The sequence below is a fragment of the Parus major genome, chromosome 3, assembly GCF_001522545.3.
Source record: "Parus major isolate Abel chromosome 3, Parus_major1.1, whole genome shotgun sequence".
Lineage (NCBI taxonomy): Eukaryota > Metazoa > Chordata > Aves > Passeriformes > Paridae > Parus > Parus major.
Window position 1 is genome coordinate 82,008,666 of NC_031770.1, and position 15,611 is coordinate 82,024,276.

A 15,611-nucleotide genomic window follows, 5' to 3' on the forward strand; every position below is an offset into this window, starting at 1 on the left:
AAAATCACTTAGTTTTATTTCTTCCCTTTTTGTCCTTGCCTTTTCTTTCCCAGGAGCTGGGAACAAATGCAGTCCCTGAACTGCCTGTGGAGCAAATGGTGGAATTCAGTGTCACTCTCACTGATCAGGAGTACACAGCTGAACTTAGTGACCCCAGCTCCCCGGAGTACCAACAGCTAGCTGCCAAATTTCAGCTACAGGTAGGGACGCTTAGTGAATGCAAAAATGTTGACTTTGTACCTTAGCTGAGGTTCATACTGTGAAATTACCTTCACCACAAAATAGGATTAGAATCTACTGCCCTCACTTTAAACAGGTCATTCCTGTTTTCTAAAGACCTTCACGTTTCCTTCATGTGTAGTATCAGCTTATCCCCTCATTTAAGCCATTTATTCAGCCACCAAGCTAACAGGCCAACATCTGTGACATCAGCAGAAGCCTCAGATAACTGATGAACAGAATAACTTTAGGAACATTGTTCAGATTTAATCAGGAATTCAGGGACAGCACTTTGTCATAATTTAATTTCTACAATAAACCTAATGAGAAACGTAATATAAATGTTAAAAGTAATTAGCTACTGTTGTCTGAACGGTTCTTCAAAGGACATACACTAATTGTGCATTACCATGGTTTATGTAAGAATTGGAACATCTGTGGTATTTTCATGCAATTAATAATATTAACTGAATGTTTAGCTATCAGTTTAACTGATAGCAGTTAATGACTTGAGGTTCCCAAAAGGTTTTCATAGTAAAATTAACTAAAGCTTCTCATCAGGTTCATGAGTACTCCTTAGTGGAAGCTCTTACACTTTCCTGGTTCACTTCCAGATATGTGTAATGAAATGGTGACGGATGAGCTGGCAGAGCTAGCAAAAATGGTTTCTCTGAAGCTTTTCAGTATTACCCTCAGACAAAAGTGCCTGCAGACATTGTTTACTACACATAAAATGCCTCTTCTATTAAAAACCTTGTAATTGTACTATTGTTAATATTAGAATTAAAAATGTGTTGTTATTCTGTTTGTACAAGACAGTTAAAACTGTTTAATTTCTAAATGATTTGTCAAATAATCTAAACACATCTGCAGTTGCTTAATATTTCTAGATAATTAACAATTTACAGGTGACTTGAATCACAAAATTATTCATGAACCAAAAATGTTGAAAATGAGAAAACCATTTGATTCATGTTGTTTTACTTACTGTGCTATGAAATAGATTATCACTTGTTTGCATAATTACATTACTAAGAAAAGCAATATTTTGTGCTTCTTTTTGCCTATTGACAGGTAATACAACAAGTATATGCAAAGCAAATATTGTGTTTAAGCTGAGCAATTATGGTACCCAAAAGAGCACAGCTGAGACTGTTTTCTAAAGCTCTGTCTGAAACATGAAAAAAGTTGTCAATTTGTGATTTAGGCAGTCAATTTGTGATTGCCTTTTACTCATAGATGTTATGCTGATTTTTTTTTGTTATCTTTATGGCTTTCTATAGATGAAAAAAATATTTGAGAAACTTCCAGGATTCAAAGAAATCCGCGTCTTAGGATTCAAGTAAGTAAGAAAATGGGGCTTTCTTTTTTGTTGGCTCCTAGGGTTCTTCCTTCTTGTCCTCAAAAAGCAAGAGACCTGTTGAACAGTGGGGTGTGTGTTGCTGTAAACAGACAGGAATTTTATGGGAATATCATAGGGACAATATGACAGGAAGTGCAAAAAAGTGAGACTATGAGGTTTTGAATTACTTAGTAAGAGTAGCTTTGATTCCCTGAAGCTTGAAGGATACAATAAATTCTTTGAATTGTTTGTTAACAGCCCTGTATTAAGGACTTTTTAAAATGAGAAGATAAATAGAGCAGGATGATTATTTAGCTGACAATGCTTTTGCCCTTCATAAGCCACAATGAAGGTGCCTTGGCAAGAGAGGGTTGCAGGAGGATACATGTTCACACACATAAAACTTGTTCAGTAGCTGTTTCTCAGGCTTTTCAAACAATTCTAAAAGTTTCACTTTTTCAGTAAATTTGTGTTCTGTCTTGACATTTCTTTTAGTTTTAGCTTCTTTGTGTGTTTACTACTAACACAACCTCTAGTGTACTTTTTCAGTAGAGAATCTATACGGGAAGGGGAGGACATTGCATAAAGAATCAAATGAAAAACAAATAACTAATAGTAAGAAACTGCAAAAAGGGAAAAAGAGTGGGGAAAAAAGACAAATGTGTGTGGTCTTATGGCACAGCATCAGGAACATTCAGTACTTGTAGCAATATTTAATACATGTTGAAGAACACTCATATTGCAATGCAATTTTAGACAAAAACATCCTTCTTCCTAGCATTTCTTTCTGCAAAAATTGCTGGGGAAAAAGAGAGAGAAGAGAAAAATAGTCTGAAAGTTAGTTCCTTATATTTTTATATTGAAATTAATAAACCAAAAAGCTGTCTTCTGCAGTACAAGCAGAGAAAATCTGTAGTAGCATCTCATAGTTACAACTTGCAATACTTAATTGATTCTAGTTGTGACTCCAGGAGGTCTGGGATCCATTCTGGTTTCATACCTTGGACTTAGCTGGTATGAGAGATCATTTATCAGTGTGAAAATTTTGATTGATCCCATTATCCAGTAATTTATTCAGCTTTGGGAACTACAGATCAGCAGAGATGGCTGTTGCTGTCCATTGTCCCTTGGCCATAGTACTGCATATTTTAGCAGCATTTCCCACAAGGCAATGAAGAAAGACAACATCACAGGTATTCTGGAGAACTCACCAAGGAAAATAAATGGGTGCTATATGTAGAAGGTCAACATAGACATGTCTTCCAGAGGTAATTAATGGTTCAAGTTACCCCTGTGACTACAGTCAGAGTAGGCATCGTGTGTGGTAACCGTGGTCATGGAAAGCACTGCCCCAAGTGCCCATTGCCACCACAGAGAACAGCAATGACAGGGCTCAAACTGCACCATTTGATGACAGGAGCAGGAAAGCTGATGTTTCAAGCTGCCATGGTAAAGTAAAATTCCTCTTTCCCCACACAAACCATGGTGGTTCCCATTGTTTGGAAGGGAAAAAGTGAACAGATGGAGAGTAGACTGTCATTTTGACACAGAGATAAAAATTATAGATGACACATAGAAGATAAGATAAATTGTCAAAAGATGGTTTTGATGTGTGTGACTAAATGATTTACTGGTATACATGAATCTTTGTTTTTCTTTCTTTTGCAATCCCTTCTCACACTCTTTATTCTGTGATGAAATGAAGACAGAAGAAGGAGAAAGATGGGTAATCTTTCTGTAACTCATAATCGTTTTATAGACTAATTAAAATGATTGTTTTTAATAATTTTATGATGCACATAGATAAATCAGTAAATGTTTTTATCTTGATGTGACAAAGTGAATTGGTTGTGTTCTGCCTAAGTATACAATCTGTGAAATAAAGTGTCAGGTTTAGCTTTAACTTTAATCTGAATGTTTCATGTAATCAAATTTTGTCAGGATGTCTCTTAAAGAAAGAAAACGTTTCACCTAAGAAAATTCGCATTTATATGACTAAAGATTTATACCAGCCATATACTGAAAGTGAAAAATAAGTAGGGAAACTTTACATTCAAATTTTCATTTTTGATCTGCTGTTTCCTAGCTGTATTCCCATGTACACAATATTTCCAATAAGGATGTAGAATTTGATTTGTTGTCTCCATTATCAAACCAGATAGAATAGCAAAGAGACCAGTTACGTGCTTGATAAAAGGCAGAGAGATTTTCACTGGTAATACAAACAGCTACAGAGTCTATTGTTGTTGTTGCTTAAAAGTGCTGCTGGGGAATAATTTGTCTAGCATTTTCCCAGAATTTCTCTTTTGCTCATGCTTTAGAAGGAAGAATTGTCTAATGTGTTCCCTGAATTCTTGCAATGTCATATAAATGCAAATGCATTGCACATGCTAAAGTGAAGTTCTTCTCTCTAGTTATTTGACATTGTAAAAAAAAAAAATAACATAGTGGAATAGAAATGTTTACAACATACTCATTATTTTTTGTTTAATTAGGTGAATTTAACATGTATGATGTATTAAAAATGGTGAATATTTGAGATTTCTGTTAAACCTGAACATCTAGGGAGAGGCCATACACACCCACTTGGACTTGGAAAAGCTAACTCCCATTGTGAAAAAGTGCTTTGCTTGCCCACATTAGTTTGCTGTTCATAGAAAAACAGCGAAAAAATCGTCTCAGTTGTGATAAGGTTTTTGCTTATCTGCAGTTTTATAAACTATCTAATCCCTTTTCATAGGGTCCTGAATAATTAATGCAATTATGGCTTCTAATAACCCCAGTGTGCATTTATAGCTATTTGAATCAGTAGTCAAGGACTTCAGACTACATTAGAAGTTCTACAGATTTCTAAGTGGTCATATTAAATTAGATTATGTTAGAAGATTTTTCCAGTTTTCTTCAATGTGGGAGTCCTTATTAAAAGTTATGCATAGGAAAAAAAAAAGGGGTTAGGTGAAGGAAAAGTAGTTTGAAGGTGACGGTCTCATTAGAAATAAGTAAATTTGCATTACTCTTACAGAAGATAATATGATTGCACATTTGTTTGTTTGTGTATAAAATCATTTCTCAGCCAGTGCCTGATTTTGCTGCTCTGGGTGTTTTTACCTTTCCCTGCTGCAGGTCGAGCAGCACAGTAGCACGATACGTGGTGAACTTTGAGAGAGATGGCTCAGAAACCAAAGGCACAGCAGATGACATCTCAACTATTGGATCTAATAAGGTTGAAAGCGAAAAAATACCAATTTCTCCAGTTGAAGAGAGGGAAATATCAGCAACTAAACTGACAGTTACAGACCTTCAGCAGCTGGTTGCCACTGCACTCCATGAAGACCAGTCCCTGCCAGTGGACCTTGGAACACTTCAGTTTACTGATGGTCAGTAAAGCAGGTGGCAGGTGCCAGACACAAGCCTGAATCTTGCCTTCCCAAACTAATGCAATTTCAGTAAGGTGTCCTTTGTTTCTTTAACAGATTTTCATCTGACATAGCCCATTCTCCTTGGTATTGTACAGCATCCAAAGGATGTAGGGAAATAAGTTATATTTTATAGTAAAATGAGTCTTTACAATTATACAGCCTAACTTGCAACCATGTTAGAAGATTTTTTTCTTGGCTTTTTGTTTAGAAAATCTAGATATTTTGCACACCAAGATCATTAAGAGGATAAATACTATGAATATTCACTGTATCATTTTAACTTCCCAGTAGGGACAGTCTCCTGTCTTTAACAAGAAAAAAAGTGAGATCTGCCCCTAACATAAAATTAGCTTTCTGAAAGCTCTGTCGTGGTTGTAAGCAAACCATCTAACCTCTCAGAAACATCAGGGAGATTGACACCTTAAACAGCATTTGAACCCAAGATTAAATCAGTAAAGATGTATTTCACTCACACTCTGAAACACAGGAGTGCAGAAGACAAGCTGGGTGTAAAAGCCTCCAGCAGAAGATGAAGTTCTGCACCCTGTTCAGTAATCCAGCTAATAAATACCCCTTTTTAGTTTATCAAAGATTTTTGCAAAGCTAACAAACTACTTTTGGGGAGACGCGTTAAAAAAGAGGGAAAAATAATTTAAAATATTTTTTTGTATGTGTATTTACTGAAACAACCTCAAAACCCATACTGAATTTTAGCTACAGTGTTTCATTTGCAAACAGTAGCCTTTTCTTGCCAAAAAAAAATTATTCAGTTGAACTAATACTTTCTGTAAGAAGAAAGTGTCATGCTTTAATGTAGATTAAAAGTTCCAAGAAAAAAAAGAACACTTCAATAATAAATATTTTAATCAACTTTCTCCCTGTAGTTAATTCTAATAACCAATTTTAGAAAAAGCAGTTTGCATGCAAGTTCTTCTAAGATCTCTGAGAGATGAAAGGAGCAACTCGAGCACTAAAGCCAAAACACTGACGTTAACAGTGGTGTGGACTCAGGGTAAAACTGGAATGACTTGAGGCTTAATGAACACAATATAATGAGTCATCATAGCCCATGCAGCTTTAACTGAGGGCTTCACACTTCAAGTGATTTTAAGCATTCCTCCTTGGTTCAGCTCTCTGCAGACCTATCTCATTTATGCTAAATAAAGCATATGAAGAATGGTGTATAAAAAAATTGTTTTCTTCATAATGGTCTTTTGAATGGGAATTGATGCTTTTTTTGTCTTAACATGGATTTTTAAAAGCAATTTTTTTGATGCAGATCATTTAAGTACTGGGGGTTTTTATTGAGTTTATGTGTTTAGATCAATTTTCAATGTGCTGATGGTGCTGAAGTGTTCTGTGCTATCTCTCTCTCTCTTTAACGTTTTTGATTATTTTTTTTTGCAGAAACCATTATACCACCTAGTGATTTAGACAATAATATCCAAGGTGTGGTCACTATTCCTCTGGCAGGCCCTGATTTGGTAGGTTAATAATGTTTTTCATGTTTATTTATTTCTCCACAGGAAAAGAAATTAAACAGTGCTAAGAGGTACATAAACATACAAAAAGTTCATTATGCTAGAATAACATATATGCCTTTTGTACATGCTGTAAGGATGAATGCTGTGCTGTTACACTGCAACAGAGATAATGTTTAGAGCATTTACAGGTGAATATTACTGCTTTGATTACCTTTTCCAGGTTTAATTACAAAGTAAACAGTATCTCATCAGGTCTGTAGTAGATCTTAATTACAGACAGAGACAAGTTTACAGGGCTAGTTAAGATCATCTTTCTTTGCTCATTTTTTAAATTACAGGCAATGTGATTAGCATCACATGCCAAACATTTTACACATCCTATGACTTCATAGCAGCCTTCCAGTATCTGAAAGGGTCCTACAGGGAAGCTGGAGAGGGACTCTCTCAGGAACTGTAGTAACAGGACAGAGATAATGGGCTCAACCTGAAAGATGGGAAATTCAAGTTAGATGTACGGTAGATGTTCTTTACAGTGAGCACGGTGAGACAGTGGTACAGGGTGCCTGGAGAGGTCAGGGATGCCCCAGCTCTGTCAATGTTCCAGGACAAGCTGGATGTGGCATTGGCCAACAACCTGGTCTAGTGGAAGATGTCACCATGGCGGGCAGGGTGTGACTAGATAAGCTCTAAGGTCTCTTCCAACCCAACCCATAATATGATTCCATGTTAGCTATTTTCTAGCTCATGTGGCTAAAGATTATTGCCTTTTTAGCAATGAAACTCAATCATATTAATGAAAGCTGCTTTTTCAAAACTTTTTTTAGGAGGAACTCCCACTAGGTTATCCCAGTCCAGCAACAGTGGATCAAAGAGGAGATGTATTTGTTGATGAATTTACAACTGAAAGCCCCGCCCTGAGTGAAGAGATCAGCATCCCTGAAGAATTTAATAATTTTATTACATCTGAACCTGATTTTCCTACCAAACCCTCTAAAGAACCATTCCAGGACAGATACCCATACACCCAAGTTATTGCTACCGACCACCCAAGCTTCACAGTGCCTTTCAGTGCTCTGGGTAGCACCAGCAGTCCTCCAAAATCAGAGGATTCCTATTTGCCTCCCCCAGCAGATGATTCTGCTGGCAAAGACTTGCTCACCGACGTCTACGAGCCCCCAGTGGAGCTGGCTACGGCAGGAAGCTTCACCACACCTGATCTCCTGCCTGCCAGAGAGGTGGAGAGTGAAGCTGAAGAGGGGCAAGAACTGACTGATATAGCAGAACCTCCTTTCAAGGAGGTCGACCAAGACAGTCTGTCTGAACAAGGTAAGCCACAAGAGTTTTTTATGTGAGAGAGACTAGGAGAGCTTGTTGTGATATGTACAGTCACGTGTCAGAGCAATAAGCATTCCTTTCCATTGTGACAGAAAACTTTCCTTCACAACCAAAGGTGAAAAATATATATTTCTGGTGGCCTCTTCAGCAAAATCCTAATGCACCTTAGTTCAAGGTTGTCAAACCAAACAACAAAAGCCTAAGGATAAGGAGCACTTAGTACAGAGTATTATGGTAAAATTTCAAAAAGGCAGAGCAAAAGGACATGTCAGGAAGAAAAAGAAAAAAGGGAATTCTAGTTTAACATAAAAAAATAGTTTCTTAAAACATGGAAAGTAAACTACTTTGGGCTCTACAGCCAGTTGTGGATGATAGCAGAGAGAGTAACCTCACATAATTTCTTCCAAGCAAAGAGTACCATGGATCAGAAACATACAGGTCTGATTAATGTGAAATTTTTTTAAAATTTTTGTTTTCTGTGGTTTTTTATTCCATTTTATCCATGAAGTAGTCAAGAAGGCACCCATCTATATGAGGAAAAGTATATAATAAAAGAAAAAAAGGAGATATATATATTTATGTGGAGAAAAGTCTGGATAATTCAGCTTTTCAAATGAAAATAACATGATAGACACATTTCCCACAGCTGACTCTGCAGACTAAAGAAAGTTCAGACAAAGATAGTAGGGTCAGCTTTGTGGCACAGGCAATTTAGGCTTTCCCCCAGAACAACAAAATATCTGTAAGGCTATTGCTGCATCACCTCCACCAGCAGCTACAAAGCCATACGAGCCACTATGTGCAGGCAACTGGATTGTGCAGGGCAGCAGCCTCCACTGGCAAAGCAGCAAAAGCCATGATTTGGTGGAGTTACACTCCATCTGTCCCAGCTCTCGTCTGCTCACTCTCCAATCCTGCTCCCTGGCCTGGTGTTACCATCTCAGTGTTAGGTCAGTAAATGTAAATTTTATTTATACTTCAAAGCCTGTGCTTCCTGTGTAAGATGCAAGAGGTCACTACAGGCACAAGGGAGGAATTAGTTCTTGGATGAATATTCATATGTGCTTTGTCTCAGATTTTTGACTGACTCTCTCAACAGAAAAGCAGAGGGCAGGTAAGTACATCACGGGAGTCAGCAGGAATCTTTGATGTCCCCACATGGTCTCTAAGCAATACTAAAAAATCTGCAGAGGAAAAACAAACAAAAGGCAAATCAGCGCAAAATTCCAACAATAGGCAGTAGCTTGCACAGCGATACTCGGTGTTTCTGCATCTCTAAGAATGTCATGCTCCAAAGCTTGAAAGCTTGCTCTCCGCTGCAGGAAAGTTCCCTGTTCCCACAGGAGGTTCTGCTCTGTCCCAGTTCAACCAGCTCCCTCCCTGCCCAAGCCCTGACCTTTCATGTGCCTCCTGTACTTGAGAAGTCTCTTGTCTTGTACTCTGTACTTGAGAATACTGAACCCTCCTCCCCCTTTCAAGATGTTCCTCCTTATCCAGCATGTCCAAACCCAGCAGGTTTCATCCCTGCTGCCTGGCCATGTCCTGTAAGGCAAACAGGCGATGTTTGCAGAGCTGACTGGGAACGCGCCCTGCATGGCCATAACATCCTTCACAATGGACCTGCCCAGCAGAAGTGTGGGACTGGGGAATGCATCCAAGCATCCTACAGCCTGTGGGACTGCTTGGCTGGATCCAGAAAATAACTACATCAGCGTTTTAGAGAGTAAAGGATGTAAAAGGTGCCAGTTGGGAACACACAGCTATCAGCTCCTGACCGGGAAGAGCACGGCATATTTCATGGTCATGTTGTTGCAAAGTAGTTAATGCACTGAATATAAACTTCTCATTCTATAATCTCGCCTTTATACACAGAGTTCAGAAATGAGAGAAAAGCAAATACCTTATGATTAGCAGAGTGACTTAAAGTTTAGAAAAATCACTTCTTACAAGAATCTGTTGTCAAATGCTCCCGAAAATAATGTTTATGATGTAAAGTTTTACATGGAACTGTTTTCAAATGCATGCTGAGAAGCCTTGTAGTGCTACTGATAAAAGCATAACATACTTTCAAATAACATTCATTATAACTGTGGAAAAGTGTTACATTTGCAGGGAAAAGAAAGTCATGCATTTTTCATTCTATTCACTCTTTGTGTTAGGGACTTGATGTCATAAAAACTGAATAAAGTCACATATCTCTTTCCCAATTTCTTAAATACCTCTTTCCTATGAGCTCCAAATGGCTGAAGAGAAGCAGAGGGTCTTTAACTCACCTGTACTGACCCCTTAAGAAATTATTTGCTGCATATTTAGGTTAGAACCTGCCAAGTTGCAAAACAGAACAAAATTTAGAGCTGTGAATAAAAGCCTCCCCCAAAATAAGGCATCCCATCTTGTTTCTCCTTGTTGAAAAAAATTTATGTCTAAAACAAGCACCAGAGTGTAAGAATTCCATCATTATTTCTGCAGCTGAGTAGCAGGAGAAGAAAATAATTGTTCCTTGTCTAAAAAGTAGGGATGCTGTGTTAGCAATGATTCAAAGCTGTAGCTATTTTCTTAAAAGCTTATAGTACACAAAGCATACTGCATGCTTAATAGTCAGGAGAGCTGTTGAAAACTTATTTACTGAGTTTTTAAAATGTATTCTCTTTACTCTTTAAAACTTTTTTCCCTTTTTAAAGCTTTTTTCATTTCTGACAGTCCTGTGTGTATGGTATTTCCTGTAGTTTTTTAGTCCCTGATATATTGTATATTTCATGGGAACTGATAGAATTCAATGTGGAAATTCAGGTTTTATTAAAGTCAGCAGTGTTAGTACTATTAATTTTAATATGGCAAGCAGAATCTACCTGGTACAGAATATGTCACACTTTGTTTCTGGCTTCATTTTATAGCTGCTCTTTTTAGTAATATGGAAAAAAAAAAGAAGCCAACAAATTTTAAACTGTTATTGGCGTGAAATGGCAGGAGCTACTCAGGCAGTGCTGTAAAAGTTTGGACAGAGGATTAAGGTCTAAACAGTTGTCAGAAATTCTTCTGTATTTGTTTTCTGCTGTTTCCCCACCCTACTGCACAGAAGATGGAGCACATTTTCTTCATCATATGATTAGAAATTTATATTCACTCTTCTTTATCATGAAAGGAAAAACTGGCTACCAAAAATAACATAGTCTGAGATTCTTTTAGGTATTAGCTCTGTTTCAGAGATGGACTTTATTGCATTGGCTGTCACTTGTGTGCACTGCTGACTGGAGATCACTACAGGCTTCTGAATATTGAATGTCCATGTCCTGCACCAACTACTTTAATTGTACATGCCTGAGGTCACTGAGAAAGTAATAAAAACATTTCTTTCATAGCTCCCCAAAAGATAATCAGCCTCACACACAAAAATATAGGGAAAGCTCTGCATACAACACAATAAAGGTGAGCAAAAACAGGTGAGGGATGCAGAGTCCATGAGAGGTTTCCCTTTAAGCCATGCAAGAATGGGATTTGGCAGGTGTGGGCAGGCAGTGGGAGGGATGAGCCAGGAGCAGGAGTGGGGTCTGTGTCAGGCAGTGCTGTGATAGCACAGTTCTGCACAGTGACCGTGTCCAGGATTAGAGCACCGTGCTGGCCACATGGTGATGGCAGCTAATCCACCCTTTGACTAGTCCAGAACCAGCAGGATGATGCCAAGCTGTCCTTAAAGTAAGCCTAGTGTTCTGAGATTTCACTATAGAGTTAGAAGAAAGCCTGTGGCACAAATTTCCAGAGCTCTTGTTGAAAAGTTCTGAAATGCCTGCATCAGATATCACTATTTCAACATCTGACACCTCAGAAAGGTGTTGTTATTTTTTTTCCATAGCACCTTTAAAATCTTGTCTATTTCTATTTTCCATTTACAACCAGTGCAAAAAAAAAAAAAGCATTTTTCCCCCTACTGTCTGAGAAGATACATGATCAATTTTCTCTAGCATTCTTCTTTCTTTTTCATATTTCAACTTCCTTCTGGAGTTAAAAGTCATTAACATTTCTTCTGTACAGTTAAATTTCTTTCCTTTCAAGTCCTCCTGTGACTGTCTATAACAGTACGATAATTCAAAAGGGAAACAATTTATGTAATGTATTAGACAGACGTTATTTTAAAAACCAAGAAAATTTCAGCAGTAAAACAAATAATAATATTTGGCTTCACTAAACAGTAAGAAGAAATGTATTTTGAATTAGTTTTAATTTTGTTTGTTTTAATTGTAGCTACTAACAAATTTCACAGTCCAGGTAAATGTTTATCCCAAAATCCTGTCCATAATGGAGGAGGCATTATTTCTGGAGAAGTTATTGCAAAAGAAAACAAAGCTATCAATAAAATCCTTCAGCTACTCAGATGTACTGCATCTCTGTTTGAGGAGCCTGGGTCATCCTCAGGCTCTCAAGAATCTCAGGGACAAAGACTCTGCAGGGTTTATTGCAGGGATTTTTTCTGTGAGAAGAAACCACTGATAAGAACTACTTGATGGTCACATCTCCTTTTGTGTAACTGATAAAAGCCTCATTAATTATTGCCATAATTAATCTCATGTTCACACAAACCTGCTGTAAAGTTGTCCCCATTAATATTATCCTGCTACCCAACAGTTAATTAGGTGGCACACTCTCAGTATTATTCCTAGTAATCTCTAGGGAAAAAAACTCAGGTTTTTGTGTATTTGTGGATTCTTTCCATCTCTGGTTCATCTTCAGCTGCCTAAGCACTGTCTTTGCATAGCACAATTTTCTATTTGGCATAGCCAGCACTGTCACAGAAAAGAAAACCCCGCTGTTTCTTGCAAGAACCTCTCCGGATGTTCCCAGGATTGGAATTCACCCATTCTTTGTGCCAGGAATGCTCACCATTTTTTCACATCAATGGATATAGAGGGTAAGAGCTCTCTTGTTCCTTTGAATATTTTTATGTTTCCTTATGTTTCTTTGGATCATAAACTGACAGGACTTTCTTGACATTTTTCCCCATCAGCTTCTCTCTGTGCCCTTCCACTTGTCTCTTGCTGCTTCAGAAGTGCAAAGAATGGTTTTTGTGAAGGTTGCCTGATGTTTGGAGAAGTGAACAGGTGGGTCTAGCAATGTCATTTTCTCAAGCACTTTATACAATATTCAGCAGTCTTGAAAGCTGTCTGTGAATTGAAGATGAGGCTGAAGAGTTTCAACAGGCTCGTATTAGGACGTGTTGGACTGAATGAAAAGTTTTGATCAGTTAGAACTGCCTACCCAGAGTGTTCCTGAAGAATCCTAAACAAATTAGAATAAGTTATTAGCATCTGGTCAGAATTTAATGATAGCATTCTGCCCAGCTGTCTCTGTGCTGGGAGCAGCAGGAGCAATCGGAACAGAACAAAATCTACATCACGTCTTCAAAACATACTTAAAAATGCTGAAATGAAATTACTAATCCAAGCGAAAAAGTTTGAGAGAAAGTGAGCACTATCTATTTTTCCAATTTAACACATGACTTGTTTAAATTATTAAGCTATCCAACCACTTCTGTTTCACTTTAAGGTTAAGCTTTTCTTCCTTCAAATATTATTTCTTATTCATGACCCTCCAAATACACAATACAAATGAACCAAAACAAGTGATAATTTTCTTTAAACTCAACTGGCAATTCCAGTGACTCATTTAAATGACTGTGTGAAGTACTGAAAACAATTTATATTGCTGCTAAGAAAATTTGCTTATCCAGATGCAAATCTTCTGAGCCTCTTGTATAATGAAAAATTGTAACACCTCGCTGTGCACCTATGAAAATAGCAGGAGAACAGACCTCAGTGCTCCACCACTTGATCAGTCACACTTTGTAGTCAAACTTACAAACCACCCATAATTCTTCCTCTTTGTTACAGTGCTTGAAGGAGCTCTCCCTCCAGGAGGGATATGTGTGTGCTGCTGCATGTGGTCTAATTCCACTTTGTTCCAGAAAATTAATTTTCTTTAGAACTAAAGGGCTAAAAACTTATTTGAGGCAGTTTACAGTTTTTAGACATGACTGCAATAATTCTAATTGTCTAATAAATGGGGAATATAAAAGGCAGAAATAAGTTCAGAATTTGAAGAGCCAGTATCAGAAATAATTTCAATACATTAATTTAAATAATAAATTTTAATAAAATGTCCTGAATAAAATAAATTTAAAACCCATGGCCTTTGCAGTAATATAATCAGAATGATATTTTAAAACAAATAATACAGATTTCTGTACTGGGAGTGTAAGGTTAACATTTGCCAAATCATAAATGAATGAAACTAATGAAGTTTACATGTTGTGTAGTCCAGTTGGAACAAATATTAGGCAAAGTTGCACTGCTGAGACTAAGATACCCTAAATAATGCATTTCTCTCAGTTATTAAAAATCCTTGGTCTTGCTAGAAATGCTGTGTTTGAAAAAAAATGTGTTATGATCAAATGGTAGTAAAACTTTGACTTTCTAAATTATTAATCTCCTCTCTTTGGAGAATTCAATATCCTTCCAGCATAGCAGAGTCACCTTGACCTCAGCCTGGAAATATTTTTAGTCTGTTCCTTGTTAGAGAAAAATTCGTGCCACCTCCATTGGCCTGTTATAGACAAGTTGTAATGTGGGTGCTCTGAATCATCTCTGCTCCATCATCTGCTCAATATCTCAATGGAATTTTGTGTCTCTGTCCATAGAGAGGGCCTGGCCTTACAACTTTAATCTTCTCAGCCACCTTGAGATGCCTTACGTAGGTAGCACTGACACTAATATCAATTTAAGCTGCTTGTTAGTCAGTTTGAAAAACGCTATAGTGTTTAAAACTAACAAACAAAAATACATAAAAATCTTAAATGGAGACATATTTGCATTAATTTTTGTACCAAATTTAATGTGATTCATGTTTATGAATATTTACAATTTAAACTCCTGTCAGGGGTGTCATATACTTTTTGGTTTTAATTGCAATGTGGAAGTAATTCCTAACTTTTGGTTGAAGATAACATGCAGGTTTTTTCCCATAAATCCTTAACATTTATTTCTCAATTAAACTTTCTATAAAGTTCTGTAGAGGAAAAAACTTAATTCAATTTCAAGCAATGATATCCAGGTGTAAAGTAGAAGGAGACAGAAGTTTCAGTTTCATTCTGTAGAATGGTTAGATCATTACATGCATCAGTAAGAACATTTGTAGAATACTGGAGCCAATAACACAGATTTACAGTCAAAATTTTATACAGGCTCAAATTTTCCTTTAATAGCCATCTTTATTGCCATGCACTTTGGAATAATTATATATATATAATAATAATGAATGGGCTTTCAAGTAGAGCTGGAGCAGGGAATCTTTGACACAGAAAGGCATGCTGAGATTGACTGAGAGAACAAAAAGGATTATTCATAAATGACATCTTCATAGCTGAGGATTTCCTGAGGTCCAACTTTCAATAACAATGGCCATAGTTTTAATTTTTCTTTCTAGAGATTGAAAGGAATGAAGCTGGGAAAATAACACATTGCAGTCATTTCTCCTAAATGTATATGTAGCCTAGAGCAGTGGCTGAAGCCCTGGTTAAACTTGTCTTAAATAATTAAACTAAACTCCAAGTTCCATTCTCATCCCTAGTCCATACCATTTACATCTATATCTACACCTAGCTATCCCTGTATCTTCATCATTTCAAAATCAGGCACTGACACTTCAAAATGAAACAATAAAAATCAAAATTATGCTGAATAAATCTTGAAGAGTTCCACCATATGACTACATGATACTGCAAAGCTTGTATTAAAAAGAATTAAAAACAATAAAGTAGTGTGG

At 37.0% G+C, this 15,611-nt stretch overlaps 1 protein-coding gene across 1 annotated transcript in view; it reads left to right on the forward strand.

Annotated features, from left to right (window-relative positions):
* Positions 1–15,611, forward strand: part of IMPG1 (interphotoreceptor matrix proteoglycan 1) — a 54,142-nt gene that overhangs the window by 20,217 nt on the left and 18,314 nt on the right. The window contains exons 7-12 of the mRNA XM_015621935.2: positions 54–200; positions 1,503–1,561; positions 3,267–3,287; positions 4,685–4,938; positions 6,388–6,464; positions 7,289–7,790. Of these exons, the coding sequence (XP_015477421.2) occupies positions 54–200; positions 1,503–1,561; positions 3,267–3,287; positions 4,685–4,938; positions 6,388–6,464; positions 7,289–7,790 (1,060 nt within the window). The remainder of the gene's footprint in view (positions 1–53; positions 201–1,502; positions 1,562–3,266; positions 3,288–4,684; positions 4,939–6,387; positions 6,465–7,288; positions 7,791–15,611) is intronic.